Source organism: Syngnathus floridae, chromosome 4 (genome assembly GCF_059516105.1).
Source record: "Syngnathus floridae isolate MCC-2025c chromosome 4, RoL_Sflo_1.0, whole genome shotgun sequence".
Classification (NCBI taxonomy): Eukaryota; Metazoa; Chordata; class Actinopteri; order Syngnathiformes; family Syngnathidae; genus Syngnathus; species Syngnathus floridae.
In genome coordinates, this window is record NC_142416.1 from 8442042 (window position 1) to 8460614 (window position 18573).

The following is an 18573-nucleotide window of genomic DNA, read 5'->3' on the forward strand; positions in this document are numbered from 1 at the left end:
ACTTGAGTGGATGTATAACAGTTGACAGACTGAGGGCAAAAGTTTGAAAACATTTAAACTTCATCTTGCACTTGAATTTGAAAAAAGAAGCGTATTCCAAATAAAAACAATTGTATGAAACGTATTTTCATGTTGGATATAATTTCTAATCCCGGCCTCACCCCGAAGATCAAAAGAAATCGAAAAATGCTCTTTTCATTCTACCTCTTTAATTTTTAGGCAGAGCTTTCCTGCTGGGCTGCCCTCTGCTGGCTCTTATGACCGCTCAACAGCGCACCCGTGCGTACAACAACAAAAAAAAAACCTCAGTGAGATTGTCCAATATCTTATAAAAACATCAAATGAACATCTGTGTGACGAATTTGTAAGACTTATACTTTTATTAACATGTAGAGCGTTGCTCCACCCACCCAAAAAACAACAACCTTTCAGCCCCACTGTGATGATGCAAAGGGCCATTTGCACGGAGGAAAGTTTGACATGTTCTGTTGTGTAACAACAGCTAATGTAAGACAATGCATACAGACAGAAACAGGACAGACAATACGGGCTGTTATAATGATCGTTTGTTTGTAATAATAAAAATGTCATTTGTACCGAAGTTGGCACATTTTATTAGAAGAGTATGTTCTTTGACGATGATGAGCACTTGATGAGCGTGACCCGAGAACTTGGATACCACCAGTAGGACTACATCAACCAATGCAATTAATTTAAAACCAAAAGAAAAAAAATCCCAACACTTTACTTTTGTGTGGTTTTAATACAAAAATCCAGAGATATTTTACATTGCCATCTCAGATTTAATCTTTCACATTAGAACCCAAATTAGAGAAGGGCAAGAAATAAGGGAACTGGTATTACCAAAACAAAAGTGAACCAATTTTGGGTGCTGAAATCTTTGCATTTTAATGTTCGACCCCAGAGAACAGGTTTCAATGAAGAATTCTGACCACGTGAAGAGTCATTCGGATTTCAATGGAAGACCCTTCTGCATGAGTTATAGTGCAGCTGTAAAAAAAAAGTATGATGAAATCACTTCTGTGAAATCAATACTTGAATGATGGACAGGAGGCATCTATGATATTGCTTAGATCCATCACTTTCTCCTAAGTGTGAGCATGTCGAGTAGTAGTAGCAGTGTATTCAGAACCAGACAAAACAACCTTGCAGTTTTCATTCTATGCTACGAGCCGCTCTGTAGTAACAGACCATATATTATAACGACAAGGGGAGCTAGTGCCTTCTTCCAGGCCGCGTTGTCACACTCTGCTGCACACTGGTGTGTAGAAGGACTGCCCACTGGTGATCAAATGATTGTTACGGCAGATTCAAATTCACCTGTGCTTGATGGATGTCCTTATCATCGACTTCAAGTCTTCATTAACTCTGCTCAGCTTCCTGCTGACTCGGGTCAAACTCACTGAGCACACAATTGCTCCCAAGTGACAGCTGTGTCCCATTTAGTATTTATTAAATTAGCTTTGCTTGTAAAAGAACCAACCGATGGGCTTGTGGAAGCGGCAGAGTCAAACTCCAGTGGTTGTCATCTCAGAGAAACCAGTCAGGTCAGTTTCACTCCAACATTTGCCAATAACTGTTGCTTTTTTCCCCCTCCCAATTAATATTCAGTGTGGTTGGTTGCGCTATTAAAAAAGTAAAATGGCCATTGTTATCTTCCTCCCCTTTATCACAAATAAACAAAACCGCACACATGCTCAAGACTCATTCACATCCATGACATACACACACGCACACACACGCATACAGTCCTGATTTTCAGCAAATGGGAAAGAGCCAAGCCATGCCGGGTCAGACCCAATGTAAGCTGAGCCAAAGAACGAAACATCTATTTCGCTTCCCGTGTGTCTGGCTCTATAAAATTACTGCCAGGCGTACCACAAGGCTCTGTGCAAGGCCCTATTCCTTTTCTCATCCCCCTTTGTCTGGTCATGCTCACATCTCATTAGCTAGCTCTTCTGTTTCTGTGGACACATCTCCATTAGCAATCTTGGTGTTCTCCTCGTATCCAGGCGGCATGAAAGCTAATGTATAGGGGTAAAGCTTGTGACACACTGCACGATATGAATCGGCACACTCCTTTGAGTCGCTCAGGGAGCCACTCCGAAGACTCTCCAGGACCTCTGTGCAGATCTGAATAAGAAACAAAGCGTCAATTGTTAATTGCAAAATCAGCACAGAACTCCATTAAGCCCTGCAATAACTTGTTGGGTCTTTGAGAAGCAAGTTTGCTATGCAATGACTTACTGTAATATATGGAGCAACTGTCTAATTTCGAAGAGCAATACAGCGGAGCCTCGGTTTTCGAACGTCCCGGTTCTCGAACAGATCGGTATTCAAACAAAAAATTCGAGATTTTTTGGCTTCGGATGTTGGACGAAATTTCGGTTGTCGAACCTCACGAGATGAGCCCAGAGGACCCGCATGCCAACTGACTCTATTCGTTATTACATTCTCGTTACTCTGGGAATTGCATCAACTCTAATCATGCCTCCAAAGGAAGCAAGTGGGAGCAGTAAAGCCATCCTAAAACACAAAGACGGTCTTGAAGCAATGCGACAGTGAGCGCCCGGTGCGCTGCGGTTGCGCGATCGGACCAAATTAAGCTCCCTGCGCACTGAGGTCCACTTAAACATAAGGACATTCAAAATATTTTCTAAATAATGCGACCAGCGCGGTGCAGTTGCGCGGTCGGCGACGCGATACGGTTGCGCATTCGGCGGTGCGCTGCAGTTACGCGATCGGACAAAAATGCACAAATGAAAAAAATGCTTAAAAAAGGCGTTTTTTTTTTTTTTTTTTTTTTTGCTTGTAACGGATTAAATTTGTTTCCATTTTTTGTAACGGGAAAACATGGTTCGGAATTCGACCGATTCACTTCTCGAACAGCCTTCTGGAAGGGATTGTGGTCGAAAACCGAGGCTCCACCATACTTGCCAGGGACTTGAGGCAAGGATTTTATGAAAAGGGGAGGGCGAATACAGGGCTGCAGCGATCTAATATCAGTAATTAGTAATAGTAGTGGCAACAATAGCCTGCTGAAAATTCTATTGAATAAGTGTGTATTTGGATAAACTATTTTACATTTAACTGGCCGGCTTGCATTGGCTGTGTTTACCTTGGGCCCTGAATGACGACTATCTATAGCTGTGATGAGCCAATGACATCAAGTGTGATTGGTGGCTTGTGCATTGATGAGGAAGCTAGCTTGTAGTCGTAAGAACTGGTAGGAATTGCACAACACATTGACCATCGACAATTCATACGTATGTTGTGGTATTATGCTTCAGTTTGGCACAAAGGCAGGCTCGTGTGCGGCACAAGTGGGGCTCTCTTTCCTGGTCGCTTACTGGGGCTGTTGTGCTTCCTAACCTCCGAATCCCATATTGAGAGAACAGAGGCAAAACTAAAGCCCTCCGTAGCAGCAGCCACACTGATTTTTTTAATGAATTTGATCAAAATAAATAATATTGAAAATTATCACAATGTGTCATGTGCATGGCGAGTTTATCTTTCAGAGTTTTGCGTAACATTTGGTAGTTCTTCAATTTGCCACGTGAACGCCCGTCACGGATTTGTGTCTCAACATGTTTGAAGTGCAAAATGTGAATTTTGACAAACTGCAAAGCAAACCCCCTTATTTCGAGCCTTGCCTCATGAACAAACATACCTGGATAGATCTGTTTTTGAGTGACTCATCGAGTGCGGTGGCCAGTTCAACTGCTTTAGACAATGTCGACGAGTCCATGTACACCATCATCTTAGCAGCTGCAAGAAGGACAGGATGTTACTTTGTCAGCTCATTTTGTGCACGTGTGTACTGCTGTGAGATATGTCAACATACACAAAAGTATAACATAAAAATGTCTACTATACGAGATAACCCTATAACAATTTAAAATCATTAATTCCAAGAGTGGGGTGTTGCGTATGGTCTGTTATACTAATGTAATGTCTGAGGCATGATTAAGAGATTTCTGGACGAAACATTGGTTGCTTGGTCATGTCTGGAGAGTGGGGCGAGGTGTGACGTGGCTTTTGTTGTTTGCATGATTGTTCAAGTATTGTATGGAGTCTGTGCAGTGTGCATGTGCTCTGGTAGAGAATGCTTTGTGATTTTCTTTGGGTGACAAGAAGTGCTTTAGATGCCCAACACCTGGACGCTACGCTAACATTGTGTTAACAAGGTATGAAGGTTAATGTAACTGCAGCAATTCTTGCTGTAGCAAACTCATACTTGTTTACGGTGCTGCTCGAGGCACACAGATGTAAACAGCTTTGGACATTAAACGACAGTACAATGTACACATTGACAGTGTACTACGAGACCTGAAAACCAGTTGTACTACCAGATTCATTTCAATGGCCCTTAGTGTTTGATATTTGTGTTTTAGTATACATTTCTGTCTCTTTTGTGTATGAAATATATAGTGAATTTTATAATATATAATATATATATATATATATATATATATTATAAAATTCACTTCATTCATTATTAATATATATTGAATTATTCATTCATTCATCTTCCGAACTGCTTCTCCTCAGTACATGCAACATACCAGCCAATCGGTGTGGTACAGAGTTGGAGTGTTTGGAGAGGTAGGCCTGGTTGAAGCTCTTGGCATTGCTGTCGCCAAACAGCCGGGTGACTTCTTGCTTCAAGACTGTCCGAACCACGTCAGGCAGCTCTTTGCTCTCTGAAACTGAGGAGAAGGGAAGGCGGCAGAGTGTAAGATGTACAGTAGTGTTCAGAATAATGGTAGTGCTCTGTGAATAAAAAAAAAATATCTAGGATGGAAAGTACTTTTTATGTGTACAAGGAGAACAAGGTATACATATAGTCTGTTAGATTGAGCTATTAGAAAAAAGACCGGGGACACCAGAATCCCACCTGTTTGAGAAACTGACTGACTGAATGCTACACTCCTATTATTGTGTACGCCCCCTTTTCTGATTCTCCCGACTAATAGCCCCCAATTTTACAGCCTTAGGAGTGTGCATAGCATGAATGCCTGGTCTTATTGGATTTGTGAGAATCTACTGACTCTACTGGGTACATTGTTTCCCATGGAAAAATAAAATTATACTCAAAACCTGGATTAATCTTTCTAGTCACACAGTATTACTATTATTCTGAACACTACTGTGTGTGTGGTTTGATGGAAATAAAACAAACAACCAGGTGAAAGAACACGAGTACATAAAGAGCAGAAAAATTCTCCAGATTCTTTTTTGCTTGACAGATAATGGATGGATGGATGATTTTACCTCCTTTAAAGAAGCGCACTAGACACTGATGTAGCCATGGGTGGTCTGGGTCGATGGCTAACGCCCTTTTCACTGATTGGAGCATCAACAGGTACTTTTCTGAAGAGATAATGCCCATAAAGCATGTTTTAATAGCAAGTTTAATAATGGCAGAATACACAAGAGTAACTACAAAGTCCTTCTTGTTGCATTGAGGTGAAATAACAAACCTTTTCTGAAGTAAATTTCAAATGCCAGTAGGTGTGTGTCAATTTTATCTTTGACAAGGTTTTTGAGAGGTATCAGAAACTTGACAGCTTCTTCCAGTGGATTTTCTACCTGCATAGATAATGTCAGCATAAAGGTCAATATCACTGTGACCTGTTAAGCCTTCTGAAACGTCTACTGTATCACTTTAAACAAACCTTGACCAATTTGTCCGGAATGAGCTCCTCTTTCGGGCCTCCAATTTCTTCATCGTCATCCTCCTTCTTCTTTTTTTGATTCTTCAACTGCTTCTCCTTTTCTGCATTCTTCTTTTCCTCCTCAAGCTGGGCCTTCTTCTGAGCTCTCCGTTGCTTGTTCCTGAGCTTCTTCAGCTCTTTGTCCGACAGGTTAGCTGTAGGAAATGAACAACATGTGTAACGGTCGTAAAGTTTCGACAATAAATTGCGACACCCCAAGATTTATAACATCTTCGTGCAAAAGCAAAAATACTATATCATGTAGCCATTATCTGAGCTACTTCAATTTGTCGGGTATAAGCGAATTGTCTGTTCAGACTACGGTCAAATTGAAAAAGGATCACATATGAAAGTGGCCCGAGTCGGACTTGGTTGGTGGGGTGGGGATCAGTTAAACCGTTCAGACTGTCATAAAAAATTCGATACTGGTCGCATAAGGACAAAGAATGCAATCTGGGCCAGATTTGCCTGCAGTATGAACCTAGCCTTTGTTACTGCAGTTATCTTTGTTTAAGGGTTCCTTGGTGTCACTTCCACACGACTTTGATTCTACAGTATGGTTGGCATTTTTTGTTTTCTCATGTTTTTATGTGTAATATGCTTATGAACCAGTGCGTCTTGCATGAACAAAAACTTGTGATTTCTTAAAACTTGTGGTGGATTTGGCTCATCTGATAGATAGTGACGGATGGCATCTATATAAAATTTAACCTAAAAGCAGTTTTCATTACCAGTGTCGGCCTGCAACTCCTTGCTATCGTCAGTCAGAGGATTGTCATGAAGGCTCAGGTATATCTGAATGGCAGTGACGGCGGCCTTGTAGTAAAAGGGATGCATTCGAAGTACATCCTCAAGTTTCAGCAGGTCCACATATGAGCGCAACGTCATCTTCCTCATGCAGTAGGTGTGGAAATCAAACTGGTCGTCCGTGATCTCCACAAAATGCTGGAGGAGCGCAGGCAGACAAATTGATGTGATGTGGAAATGAATACAATCTGTATAAAACACACAATTGTAAGGAGTCATCCTGTTCAACAAAACCTACCCTTTCAATTTCATGGCACTTCTTGAGGGCCTCGCCATATTTGTTCATAGCCTTGTAGGCAAGTGCACACTCTGTCTGGAACCACATACACTGCATCTCATTCAGGTTCTCCACTGCTGATGCCCCCTCCTGGACAAATACCAAACATAGACAATAATGACATTCATTTATAATGTCCAAGCTACAAGAAACAAGACATGCAGACAATGTAGATGTTTATGGTATATTTACTGTATACTGATCATCTCTACTTTGACACCACTTCAAAACAGATCTTAGTTTACAGTTGTGAAAGTGCTATACATGTAACTAAAAATGTATTGTATTGCACTAGTAACATAAAAGCAAATATTCCAGGAATTAGGCATAGACCACTGTGGATTTTTCTTTCATTAACAGAGGGGTACCGACAATTTTGTCCACGTGTATCTGTTTATAGACTCATCTGAAAGCTTCCTTCAGCATCTACTTGTGAATGCGCTCTCACCCGTGTGAACTTGGAGCACATCTCCTCCGCCTCTTTGATCATGCCAGCCTTCAGCATGTACTTGGCACACTTTGAGTTGATGAATCTGTCAGCAGTGTCCAAAGCCTGTGCTTCATCCATCCACTGTGCTGCCTCTCGAATGTTCCCAGCATGCTGCCAAAGAAGCTACATTCAACACCCGCAAATGAGAAGCAAATATGTGTTATAGCAAAGGTTACCTTGTAAATCTTGGCTTTGACAACAAAGAGTTCGATGAGGGTTGGAGTGCTCTCAATGGCTGTGTTGATGTATTCCAGAGCCAATGTCTGTTGACCAACCATGTCATAGTGCTGAGCCAGGAAGTACTGCACCCAAAGCAATGTGGTTGGTGGCTCCTCTTTACCATCATCTGCGACAGGCCAAGAAACCAGTTAAATTCATAAAATTAAGCAGCAGACAGCAATAAAAAAATAAAAATAAAAAAATGCCCATTGACCTTCGTCAATTTTATTATTGGAAGAGACACGCGACTCCAAAAGTAGCACCTCTTGTACGAGGACTGTTTGCAGCCTGTTGGGGCTAGTAGGGCCTGAATTACCCACGTTCATTTGAAAATGACATCACATGCTAATGGCCAATCACAGCTCACCTGTTTTCTGGGTTTGGTCATGTGACATTCGCAAGCTGAGGCGTGATTGGTTGCTACCTGAGCCTTCAGCAAATTGGGACCTTTTCAGTTAACAGCATGTGGTAAAATGTGCTTTTAAAAGGATTAAATGTATATGAAAAATAACGTTATTAGGGATGGCCAAGTACAAATATCGTTACCAGGTATGTGTGCCGATACCAGCTTTAATTCGTGGTATCGGTACCCGTGACGTCAGCTGATATCTATTGTGGCCGTTTTCTGATTAGGAACTAGCAACTGTGGATTATCATCCTGAAAGATCAACAATTCCTATCATCACATCTCTATTTGAAATACGCTCATGTGTTTGCTCTTACCATTTTGGCTGAACAGTCGGGAGCTTTTTAATGAGGTCTCAAATCCGACCACTAATTCTTCTATAATTGACACCTGCAATTAAAAAGATGAACTGACTTGTAGTTTCCAATAAAAACAGATTAATAATTAGCTTTGTTATCTTTAGTGCAATTTCAGTTATTTACATTACCAGTCAAAAGTTAATATATTAAAAAAAAAAGTACTGAACTTTCAGCTGCACGTGGTTAAAATGTGTCCAACTGACAATTTTCTACCCTTTTCCTAAAATACAGTCAATTGATCAATGTTAGTTTAACACATTTTAATCATGCACAATCGAGGTACATGTCCTGAATTAAGCAAATTCAATGAAACCAAAGGACCTTCTTTTCTCCAAGTGCGTCAAAACTTTTGTCTGGTTAATGATTCACAGAACAAAAATCTGTTATTTAACTACTGATATCAGTCATTACTGAACCATTGATGTTACCTTTTCTTTGTCGTTGTAAAGAGATCTCAAGGTGGTGAAAACAGGTGGACATCCTTTACTGAAGTTCATCCTCAGGTACCTGTCAAGACACTCTTTGAACTTCTCACCTACAGGATAAAGATGTGGTGTGATGAAGATTGTTAGGGGGGATATAAAATGTACAAGTATCTAAATCTACTAGCCTGTTCTTATACATCTCATCATGTTAGAAGTGGAGTTACTATTAGTCTGTTAGGACAAGAGTGATTATTGGCCACACCAGTAAGAAAGTTGAGGGGGAGCCGGCGAGGAACGAGGCCTTTTGGAAACTTCTCCCAGGCATCTTCATAGACCTTAAATCTCTCCTCCACAGTGCCTAAAAAAAAAAGAAGATATGGAAATTTAAACGGAAGTCAAGTCAAAACTTTTCTTTTACAATAATATGTTCTATGTGCACCCATTAGTCTAAACACGACATTCGGATGAATATTGCGTTTGTGGAATATGAATTAGGTGGCGAAATTTAACCTAACCCCTTTTTATTGTTCTCAGGGTGTGGACATTTTGACACTTGCTGTCGACTGAAAATGATATGAAAATGCCTAGAGGCTCATGTAACGACCAATAAGGGCTAGCCTGTTTGTTGGGTTTGGCAACGTGACGTTCGCAAGCTGAGCCCTTAAGTGCTTTGATGTCATTTTCAATCGACAACAAGTGGCAAAATGGCCACCCTTTGACATGAATAATGACTAGAGGCTTTTGCTGCCTAACTAATATTCAACAAACAGAATATTAATCAGAAGACTGCATTTAGACTGATGGGGGCTGCATAGAAGAATTTATCATTACTTGACTTCCTCTTTAACACATTGACAATGCACCTTGAAATAGTTTCTATATTTACTTCATTGTTGGCGATTCTAACAGCAAAAACACCTTACTTGGTTTTAGAGCTTTCTCCAGGCCGTGATAATATAACCAATTCTCTGGGTTCCTCTCTTGCATGCGATGGTAGACATCTGTAGCCTCATCCAGACGCTCCAACTTTAATAGCAACTCCCCTAAAAGAGAAACACATATTCAACCGAGCCCGGAACTGTATAAATTCCAAATAAAACATTTATAAAGTAAAAATCACAAACACCATACGTAGCTAGTAATTAAACAGCCAGTACTAATAAGTACAGATATCTAGCTCCATGTACTATAACAAAAATGTCGACATTCCAATGTTGAAGCTTTCGATGGACAATTGTCTCTTGTCCAGTCATTGTGACGTTGAGAGACTTGACTCACCCCTTGTCTCTTCCACTGCCAATTTGTCACAAATCTGCTTTTCAAAGTTTGACAAGTGCTCCAAGGCCTCCTTGTAAAGACCCGCTTCTCTCAGCACCTGGTTCTGGTAAAGCAGCAGCTCACTATACTCGTAGTCCACTTTGTCAGGAGACGTCTACAAATAAAACACATAATTTGATAGACAGAGGAAAGCAGAAAAAAATACTGCTGAGTAAGGTGAACAATTTACGGTGAGCATGTGGGGGTTGTAGGAGAAAACACAAAAGTCTCGGATTGACTTGCATATTTGGATTTTCAGCTTTTTTCAAATTTATAAAACAGAAAACTAAGATGTTTTTCATTCCTGAAACTCAATTATCAGATAAAAGAAGCTCAAACATACAGGAATCCCCATTGAGGGATGAGGATGCACTGTAACTCCGACAAAAAGATGAAATGTGAATAATCGTGGTACACAGCAAATGATTAACTTGGAGATTAAAGAACCTCTGCAATAACTGTACTAAAGGACCACACCAGGCCAGTCACATACTTTCGAGCTTGACAATGACCAGCAAATTAGTTTTAGGTTAGTAGGGATGGGCAAATACTGATACCAGAAATCATATCGGCGCCAATACCAGCTTTATGATCAGGAACTCAACATAAGAAATTAGAAGAATAGAACATGAATTTCATGCAAATTTAAGCGGGATTGCTCTATTGGGATATGAAGGTTATTTTCATAAATTATCTATCATTGTTTTGGGCGGAAACTTTAGGTATCAATAAGTAGCTACTAGTGGAATTTGGCGCTTTGTATCGGGGTGACATAATTCAAACAAAAATACGGTTTTGACTGCAAATGAATACCCTTAGCAGTACAGGAAATTTGCTCTTTGCCGCCTCCTTTATATTCTGTCCATCCACCGTGCTCAAAGGATGGTGTCACAGAATTTTTTAAATTTCGTTATGACTATCTAGCAACACACTGCAGTGTTCATTTGAGGCACCCACCATTTCATGGAAGTTACTGTAACAGTACGCCTCAGATTATATTCATTTATTTGTTGTAGCAACTAAAGCATCCAAGTTTTTGTGTCCCTCCATTTTCCCGCTGTTGAGAAGTAACTTGAACAAAAATTACTTTGCCAATAAATGGGATGACCAGAGGTGTGTATTGAACCTGGTGCACGTAGCTGTGACCGTGACTCAATTGTGCTATGGATGCAAAGGACATGCTGACACAGCCACTAAGCTCTACACAGTGAGAGTATTTATAAAAGGATGCCAAACCTGTTGTGTTTTCCTGAACTCCTCAATGATCTTTGCTGCCATCTCATAGTCTTCCAGGAGATGATAGGCAATGGCATAACCAATCCAGGAAGCTCGCTGAGCGGGGCGCAGCTGCAACAGCTGGTACCGTGTCTCCTACAGGAACAATGAAGTACACAGGATTTACTAACTTGCCAGCAGAACTAGCAGTGTGATGTTTTGTTACTTGAAGAAACTCAAGTAAATACAAAACTTACACTGTGGGAATTTCTGAAGCTACTGAAGCTTTTGCCCAAATACCTACCCGATAACCTTCCAGATCTCTCATCTGAATCTGCAGCAACGACAGATCTCGAAGGATCTGGAGGTTGTCTTTGTCCCACTTAAGCGCGTTTCGGTAACACTTGATGGCCTCATCATATTTTTTATCAGAGCGCTGTAATAAACCGTATACGTGCCAGCCTGATAGGTACACAGAGTTAAGGAGTATAGAAATAAATATCACAACAAACAAGTTTGCCCACCCCATGATTTGGCAGCTGGGCTGGCTTGAAGACCTATGTTTAAGCAACAGCCAAGGTCCTTGAGAAAAGGGGAAATAATTTAATAACATTGGAAATATAATCTTGTAAACCCGAATCTTGTAAACACACTCATTTCAAAACGGACAGTGTTTAGAATGATTTGTTAATTCAATGTTCATTGATTTAAAAAAATGATTTCAATAATTGCAAACAAATATATTCTATCGCAACGTACATTTTTAAAATATAATCTTAGGTCAAGTGATCGCTAATTTCATTACATGGGTCGCGCCTTGCCCTTCAGGACGCTGACATGTTTTTTTCCCCCCGTTGGAGTTTTCAACATTTTCCATAAACTCTCGACACAGCTCTACATAGTGGGGATAAAGTTGAAATTTTAACCCTGTTGCTGACCCAAATCATCTTGCTGTGAAGCCCACTGCCACAGGAGCCTTCATTTGACACACTTAATGATTCAGTGACCATGAAACCATCAACCTTTGAAGAAATTAATTACATTTGAAAAGTATTTAAGGATACAGACGTGACTCTTGAGGTCATTGCGCAGGCCTCTTCTCACCAGGTCATAAGCATCTTCCTTCTTGCCCAGGCAGTTAAGGGTCAAGCCTTTCATAGCTAGGGTTTCTGAAAAGGAAAATAGGATGCTTGCTGAACAAGAGCTTCCAGCCTTTAAAGAGGACGATTTCTATGTATGCCTCCATATATACACACATGCAGTTTGGCTACAAACCTCCATGCTCTGCAAACTTGGGGTTGGACAGGATTTGTTTGCAAAACTTGAGTCCATTTCTGTACTGCTTATGCTCATAACATCGCTGTGAAAAAGGCAAGGAAAAAGACATCACATGAGCTCAAAATTTTTTTCAGACCTTGCAAAAACAGGACGGATGACCGTTAGCTTGCTGAAATACAATTTTGTACAAACACTGAGACAGATGCTTAGTAGATATGCCCCAACACAACACATGACTGTTGTGTCCATGGAGGACCAAAACTGCAAAAATAAAAAAATAAAAGTGAAAATAAACACAAATATTAATATTGTTTATACCAATAAAAACACAAATCTACTTTTATAACAAAAGAAAACTTCAATGTGTATTTTGTATTTATTTTCACATTTATTTTGATGGTTTTAATTTTTAAAACATTTCTATATTTTACTTTTATTTTGTATCATATATTTTTGTGTTTTCATTTCCATATATATATATATATATATATATTTTTTCATTTTCTATATTCATTATTATTTGCACTTTTTTTCTTTTTTGTGATTTCGGTAGTCTTGGTCCTGCAATTTAGATGGAAATATTATTCAAATGAGAGAGGGGCCCGATGTGTGTCGTGGGTTGAAGTATTCATCTATTGATTGATCAATAAGTGCAACAATTACCATCACCTACCCAATAGGCGAATAGTTAACCCCAAGAAACACTCAAGACCTCCCCTTGATTTGAATAACATTTCCTTCAGCATTTCATTCATTCATCTGCCGAAACACATCCTCAGGGGCGTAGCGAGTGTGCTGGAGCCTATCCCAGCAGTCTTTGGGGCGCTTGGTGGGGTACATCTTGAACTGGTCGCCAGCCAATCATCGGGCACACATAGACAAAGATTCACACCCACACTCCGGACAATTTGGAGTGGTCAATCTGCCAATGTTTTTGGAATGTGGTTCATTTCTTTTTAAGAAAATGAGTTGCGCCAACTTTTGCAAATCTTGTATAAATGAAGTAAGTAGTTGTATGTTGATCGTAAATGTTCTGTGGTGCGTTTATCTTTTGTTCGAAGTGTGTTTATCTTTTTTGCTCTGGAGTATGTTAATCTATTGTGCAGTTACTCGGCCATAAGAAAACGTACACACTGTATTGGTACGACTCATGTTCAGTTATGAATTGCTGCAAACCCAATGGCCTACCTACCACTGACCTCTCGGGAAAGCTAAAGTGACAGTGTATTTCGGACACGGAGCGCAGTAGACGGATTACGAAAAGGCCTACTTTTACTGTTTTGGAGGGGTTTTCTTTACACAAGTATCAAGTTATTACTTCTAAGTACAGAGCGTAAGTACTTTTCTCACTTCTGTCAATAGGAAGAAATACCTACGATAATTACAATTAAGAATTAATCATTCAGAAATACAAAACTCCCCAGTGAACATAAACCAAAAATGTACTTGCATTAAAAGAAAATTACCAATATTCAAAGTGCAGTTCGTATTAAAGAGTTTTTTCTTTTCACTCAGGAATCCGTTATGGCCAAATAATTGCAAACAGTTTGTTTGGAAACAATGCCAAAATTGGCTGGGTATGCTACTTGATGATAGTGAACCGAACTGTGGGATGACGTCAAATTGGAACGTGCCGAGTCGCGACTGTTCAAACCTAAGCAGCACGCAGTCCAGCTCTCAAACCACATTAGGAAACCCTAGAACCACTAGCCAATGTGCACATGCCACTAAGATCGACTACCCAATGTACAAGGACATATTTGTTACGACTTAACAGAGCACAGTCGTGTACATTCCGCAAACGACAACACAGCTCGAAGCATGGAGCGAAGCGAGGGCATGGGTGTTAGCTTGCTAGCTGACAAAGTACAGCAGGCAGGCCTGAAGGTGCTACGGAATTGCTGACACTATCATGCCGGAGATAACTCAACTCACTCTAAACGGAACCCTCGGGTCTCACACTTGAACCGATAGCTACACTAGTGTGGAAACCTATAAGCCACAAGGGCAAAGCCTTGCAAACAGATTAGAAGCGACAAATAGCCATATTGTTGAATTAAGTTACTTAGCCTATAAGCTAACACTAGGCTGCTCGCGAATGTCACTTTCTATAGCGGTTAATATGTCTACAAGTTAGCTAGTCACCTCGCTTCTAAAACAAACCAAGAAAACACATTAAACGTTGCCAATGAGCATCCAACGAACAAGTCATAAAAAATTTAAAAAAAACACCAAGTCCCCTTGCACTCGTACCACGAGACACTCTTAGCTTTTTTTTTTTTTTTAGCTCGTTAGCCATTATTGGACCAAGGGTCCTTTCCAAACTAGTGATGCTTATTACACAACAGCACTTAGATGTTGCTTGTACTTCATCCATGCATTTGGGTCATTTTGCTGAAATGACCACTAATCGGTGGCCACCATCACAACAAAGCAACGGCCAACCATTTTGGTTCCGTACAAGTGACAGCGACGTTCACGGCCGGAGGAGCTAAGCCATTCAATGAGTCCATTTTGCTAGCTCATGTGCTAACAACCCGAGTGCCACCGGTGGCTATGATCTGTAAACTCGCCAGTACTCCCGCTCACCATTATGCCACTTCCAAGAGAGCAACTCACCAAAATCCTCTTAAAGAGAGCATTCTCTTTTGGTGGTAAAGTAACTGTCGGCATTGTAGCAGCAAATGAGATCAGTTCCCTCTCGACCTCAGCACATGTAACGTTAGCTAATGCTAGCGCGAACAGGCAAGACGAGTCGAGTGACGGACGGGCCGGGCTTGCTTGCCCGTGGGGCGCCCCAGTTCGATTGCTCGGCTTTCTGCCTTTGTCTGTTTCCCCTGACGCACTAACGGAACCCTGACAGCTTCAAAATGGCGGCGACCGCTGTGGGTACTTCGACCACCTCGGCAAGAGGCATGGGCTATTTTCTGAGACACATTTTAAACGCGAATCTTTTATTGTCTGGTGCTGAAGGCACAGCTAAAATGAACATGGACATGTTTTCTTAATGTTTGCCTTTTTTTTTTTTTATTCCGATACAACATCAATCAATGGGAAAATCCAAGAGACTTTTTTTTTTGGAAGCTTGACATTTTTTTCCGTTAAATAATTCATTTATTAGAAATTGTGTTAATGATCTCATTGTTAAAAATGTTCAAACATATACTGATTAAGGACAAAATCAGAATAAAATACAATAACGGATAGTGGTCTCTTTTCGTGTTAAATATACTGTATATAGATGCATTGTATTGCATTGTATATATAAGAGCAAGAGTATAAGAAGATTCCAATTAAATAATCCTTTAAATTCAAACCGATGAACCTTTCTACAGTACAGGTTTAGACTGTAATTGCACAGTTTCACCCTGCAACCTCAAGATGGCGTCATCTCGACAAAAAAGATGAAATCACATTGCCGCACACAGAGACAAAATTTGATGCTGATCATGTACCAGTAAGTCAACATTGCACCACCAATAGACTGTATGAAGTGATCCAACCATTCAAATATTTATACATTATGTAAATTCGTTTATAAATCAGGTTAAAATAGGCAATTGGAGCGCTTAGGCTCTGAGACATAAAGATACATGTTTAATAAGTAATGAAACAAAAAGATAAAGTCATCCAGTTGTAATGAGACAACTTTAAACAGGTGAGTCTCGGAGACGAAGATTAAAGAAGAGAGAGAGACATAAGTGTTGTTTTATTCATGGTAGGCGACATCTTGGGCCTTGCTTTTTTGTTATCTGGTGGCCTCCTACTCCTACAGCACAACAATGGCTCCTGCTACCACATTCATCACCTTGACACACCACACACGCACACACTCACACGCACACAAACACACATCATCCCCCAGCAACCGCATGTGCCGTTCCACTTTGGTCCACCTACAGTACATTTCCTCACCTTATTAGCCTGCGAGAGAGGGAGGGAGAAAGAGAATGATCTCCTTACTCATCACCCCCTCTTGGCGACACATCATTTGTCGTTCTGTAAATAACTCATAACAGTGCTTCTGGAGTGAGGGCTGATGTCCTGTGTGCAGAAGCATTTGGCTACAGGAAAATAGTGGCTGTCATTAGTTTGGTTTCACCACTGAGGGTCCACTGAGATGCCAGCTGCAATTCTCTGCAGGATGAGATCTTTTGCCTCCAGCGTTTGCCTAAAATATACATACATATATTTAATAATAAATATAAATTTTATATACATCTGAAAAGTGCAGCATGCATTTGTATTCAGCCTTTACTCTAATACCCCCAATTACAATTCAGTGCAATTAATTGCTTTCAAAGTTCACTTAATTAGTAAATGGAGTTCACTTGTATGTAATTTACTTACGCTCAGAATAAATACACTTGCTATGAAAAGGCCTCAGTGGTTTGTCAGGGAATACCAGTGTACAAGCATTATTAAGAGTAAGACCAGGGAACTCACCAGACAGGTCAGGAATAAAGGAGTGGAGAAGTTTAAAACATGGTTAGAGAATGCAATAAAAACAAGAAAAAAAAATCAAGTTCTGAAAACCTGAAGCAGCACTGTTCAATCCATCGTCCAGCTGCAAACGAGCACATGACCATTTAATCATATGTCTGCTTTAACTGGCTGTTTTGGCGTTTTTGATTAAAATCAGGTGCTTTTTTCACAATTTTCTTATTGTTATTAGCTTTTATTATTTTTTTACACATTATAACACAAGACAAAGATAATGGCATTCAAACAATCCCAAATTGTTGAGTTTTGTAAAAAAGTTTTGCTCAATGATAAATTAGACAAACTAGGATAAAGAACAAAATAGTCGAGGAAGTCAAATGTTCCACCTGTTATTCTGTTATTCATATCTTTATTTTTTAAAACAGTGGTCCCCGACCTTTTTTGCGCCACGGACCGGTTACGTGTCAGAAATATTTTCGCAGACCGGCCTTTATATAAATAAATAATACCATTTATATAAATAAATAATACATTTATAATAAATATATAAATACGATGAAATAAAATGATATGACTGGCATAAAAACAAGTATAGACGACATAAAAATAAAGCTCACAATTACGTTGAATCAGTGGGAGCACTGAGCTTGTTTCTCGGAAACGAGCCGGTCCAGTCTAGGCGTAATCGGAGACAATGACACCCGAAGTGGTTAAGGTTTGTTTGTTAATGCAGGATGCTTGGTCTCCATGTGCCGGAGCAGTTTTGGAGGCTTCATTGCCTCGTTAGCTAGCCTGTCGCCACATATGTCAAGTGCGCTTGGCGCTTCAGTCACCTGTGGCGATATATCCATATTTTAAGTACGACTCCAGAAATGTTCGTTTAAATGCAGCTTTCCTTTTCTTAGAAGTCGTAGCCTCTTCTTCTTCCGTCTCCTCATTGGGCTTTTTTCCCTTTCCGAAGAAGCTTTCCAAACATCTGTTTCTTGCTCACATTTGCTTGCTTCGCGGGCTTGACTGAGGTGACATGTCACGTGACCGAGATGAGCGTCTTGACCTGAACCGACGGATGTAATTGGGAAAGAATCGCCAATTTTTATATATATTTTTCCAAAATAAATTCTTACTCATTTTTGTTAGCTTTGCGGGCTCGACTGGGGAAACATGTCACGTGACCGGGACGAGCGTCTTGACCTGAATTAATTGATCGTCGCTAATTATTATTTTTTTTTTCCTGTGCGGCTTGGTGTCCCGGTACCAAGTGACCCACGGACCGGTCCCAGTCCGCGGACCAGGGGTCGGGGACCCCTCACCTAAGATGCTGATTGAGACATGTTAATTTTGGGTTGTTGCCAGTGTTAAAAAAAAAGAAAGACAATTGATTGTTGTTCATGTCTTGATGTAAAGTTTGCACTGATTATTATCTGCTGCAGGGATATTTGCACTTAAGAAAAGTTGTTTGATAATGCAAAAGGTGATGTTACACATGCTCGGTAGCTCCACTACTGGTGGTGGCGTGGCGGTTAGCAATTAAAGACGACAGTTAATACCCCCTACCGCTTCGTCTGCATTTTTTAAGAATAAAGTCAAAGTCAAAGTCAA

At 40.3% G+C, this 18573-nt stretch overlaps 1 protein-coding gene across 1 annotated transcript; it reads right to left on the reverse strand.

The window, feature by feature from the left end:
• Nucleotides 1-743: 743 nt before the first annotated feature.
• Nucleotides 744-15357, reverse strand: naa15b (N-alpha-acetyltransferase 15, NatA auxiliary subunit b). Its single transcript, XM_088373661.1, has 20 exons — nucleotides 15151-15357; nucleotides 12529-12613; nucleotides 12318-12422; nucleotides 11558-11715; nucleotides 11275-11409; nucleotides 10000-10153; nucleotides 9645-9764; nucleotides 8984-9079; nucleotides 8725-8831; nucleotides 8255-8327; nucleotides 7489-7658; nucleotides 7271-7423; nucleotides 6784-6912; nucleotides 6470-6683; nucleotides 5700-5893; nucleotides 5505-5613; nucleotides 5296-5394; nucleotides 4587-4730; nucleotides 3692-3789; nucleotides 744-2154 (listed from the first exon to the last, which is right to left on the reverse strand). The coding sequence occupies exons 1-20, from the start codon at nucleotides 15202-15204 to the stop codon at nucleotides 1957-1959; spliced, it is 2595 nt and encodes an 864-aa protein (XP_088229787.1). The 5' UTR covers nucleotides 15205-15357; the 3' UTR covers nucleotides 744-1956.
• Nucleotides 15358-18573: the final 3216 nt, after the last annotated feature.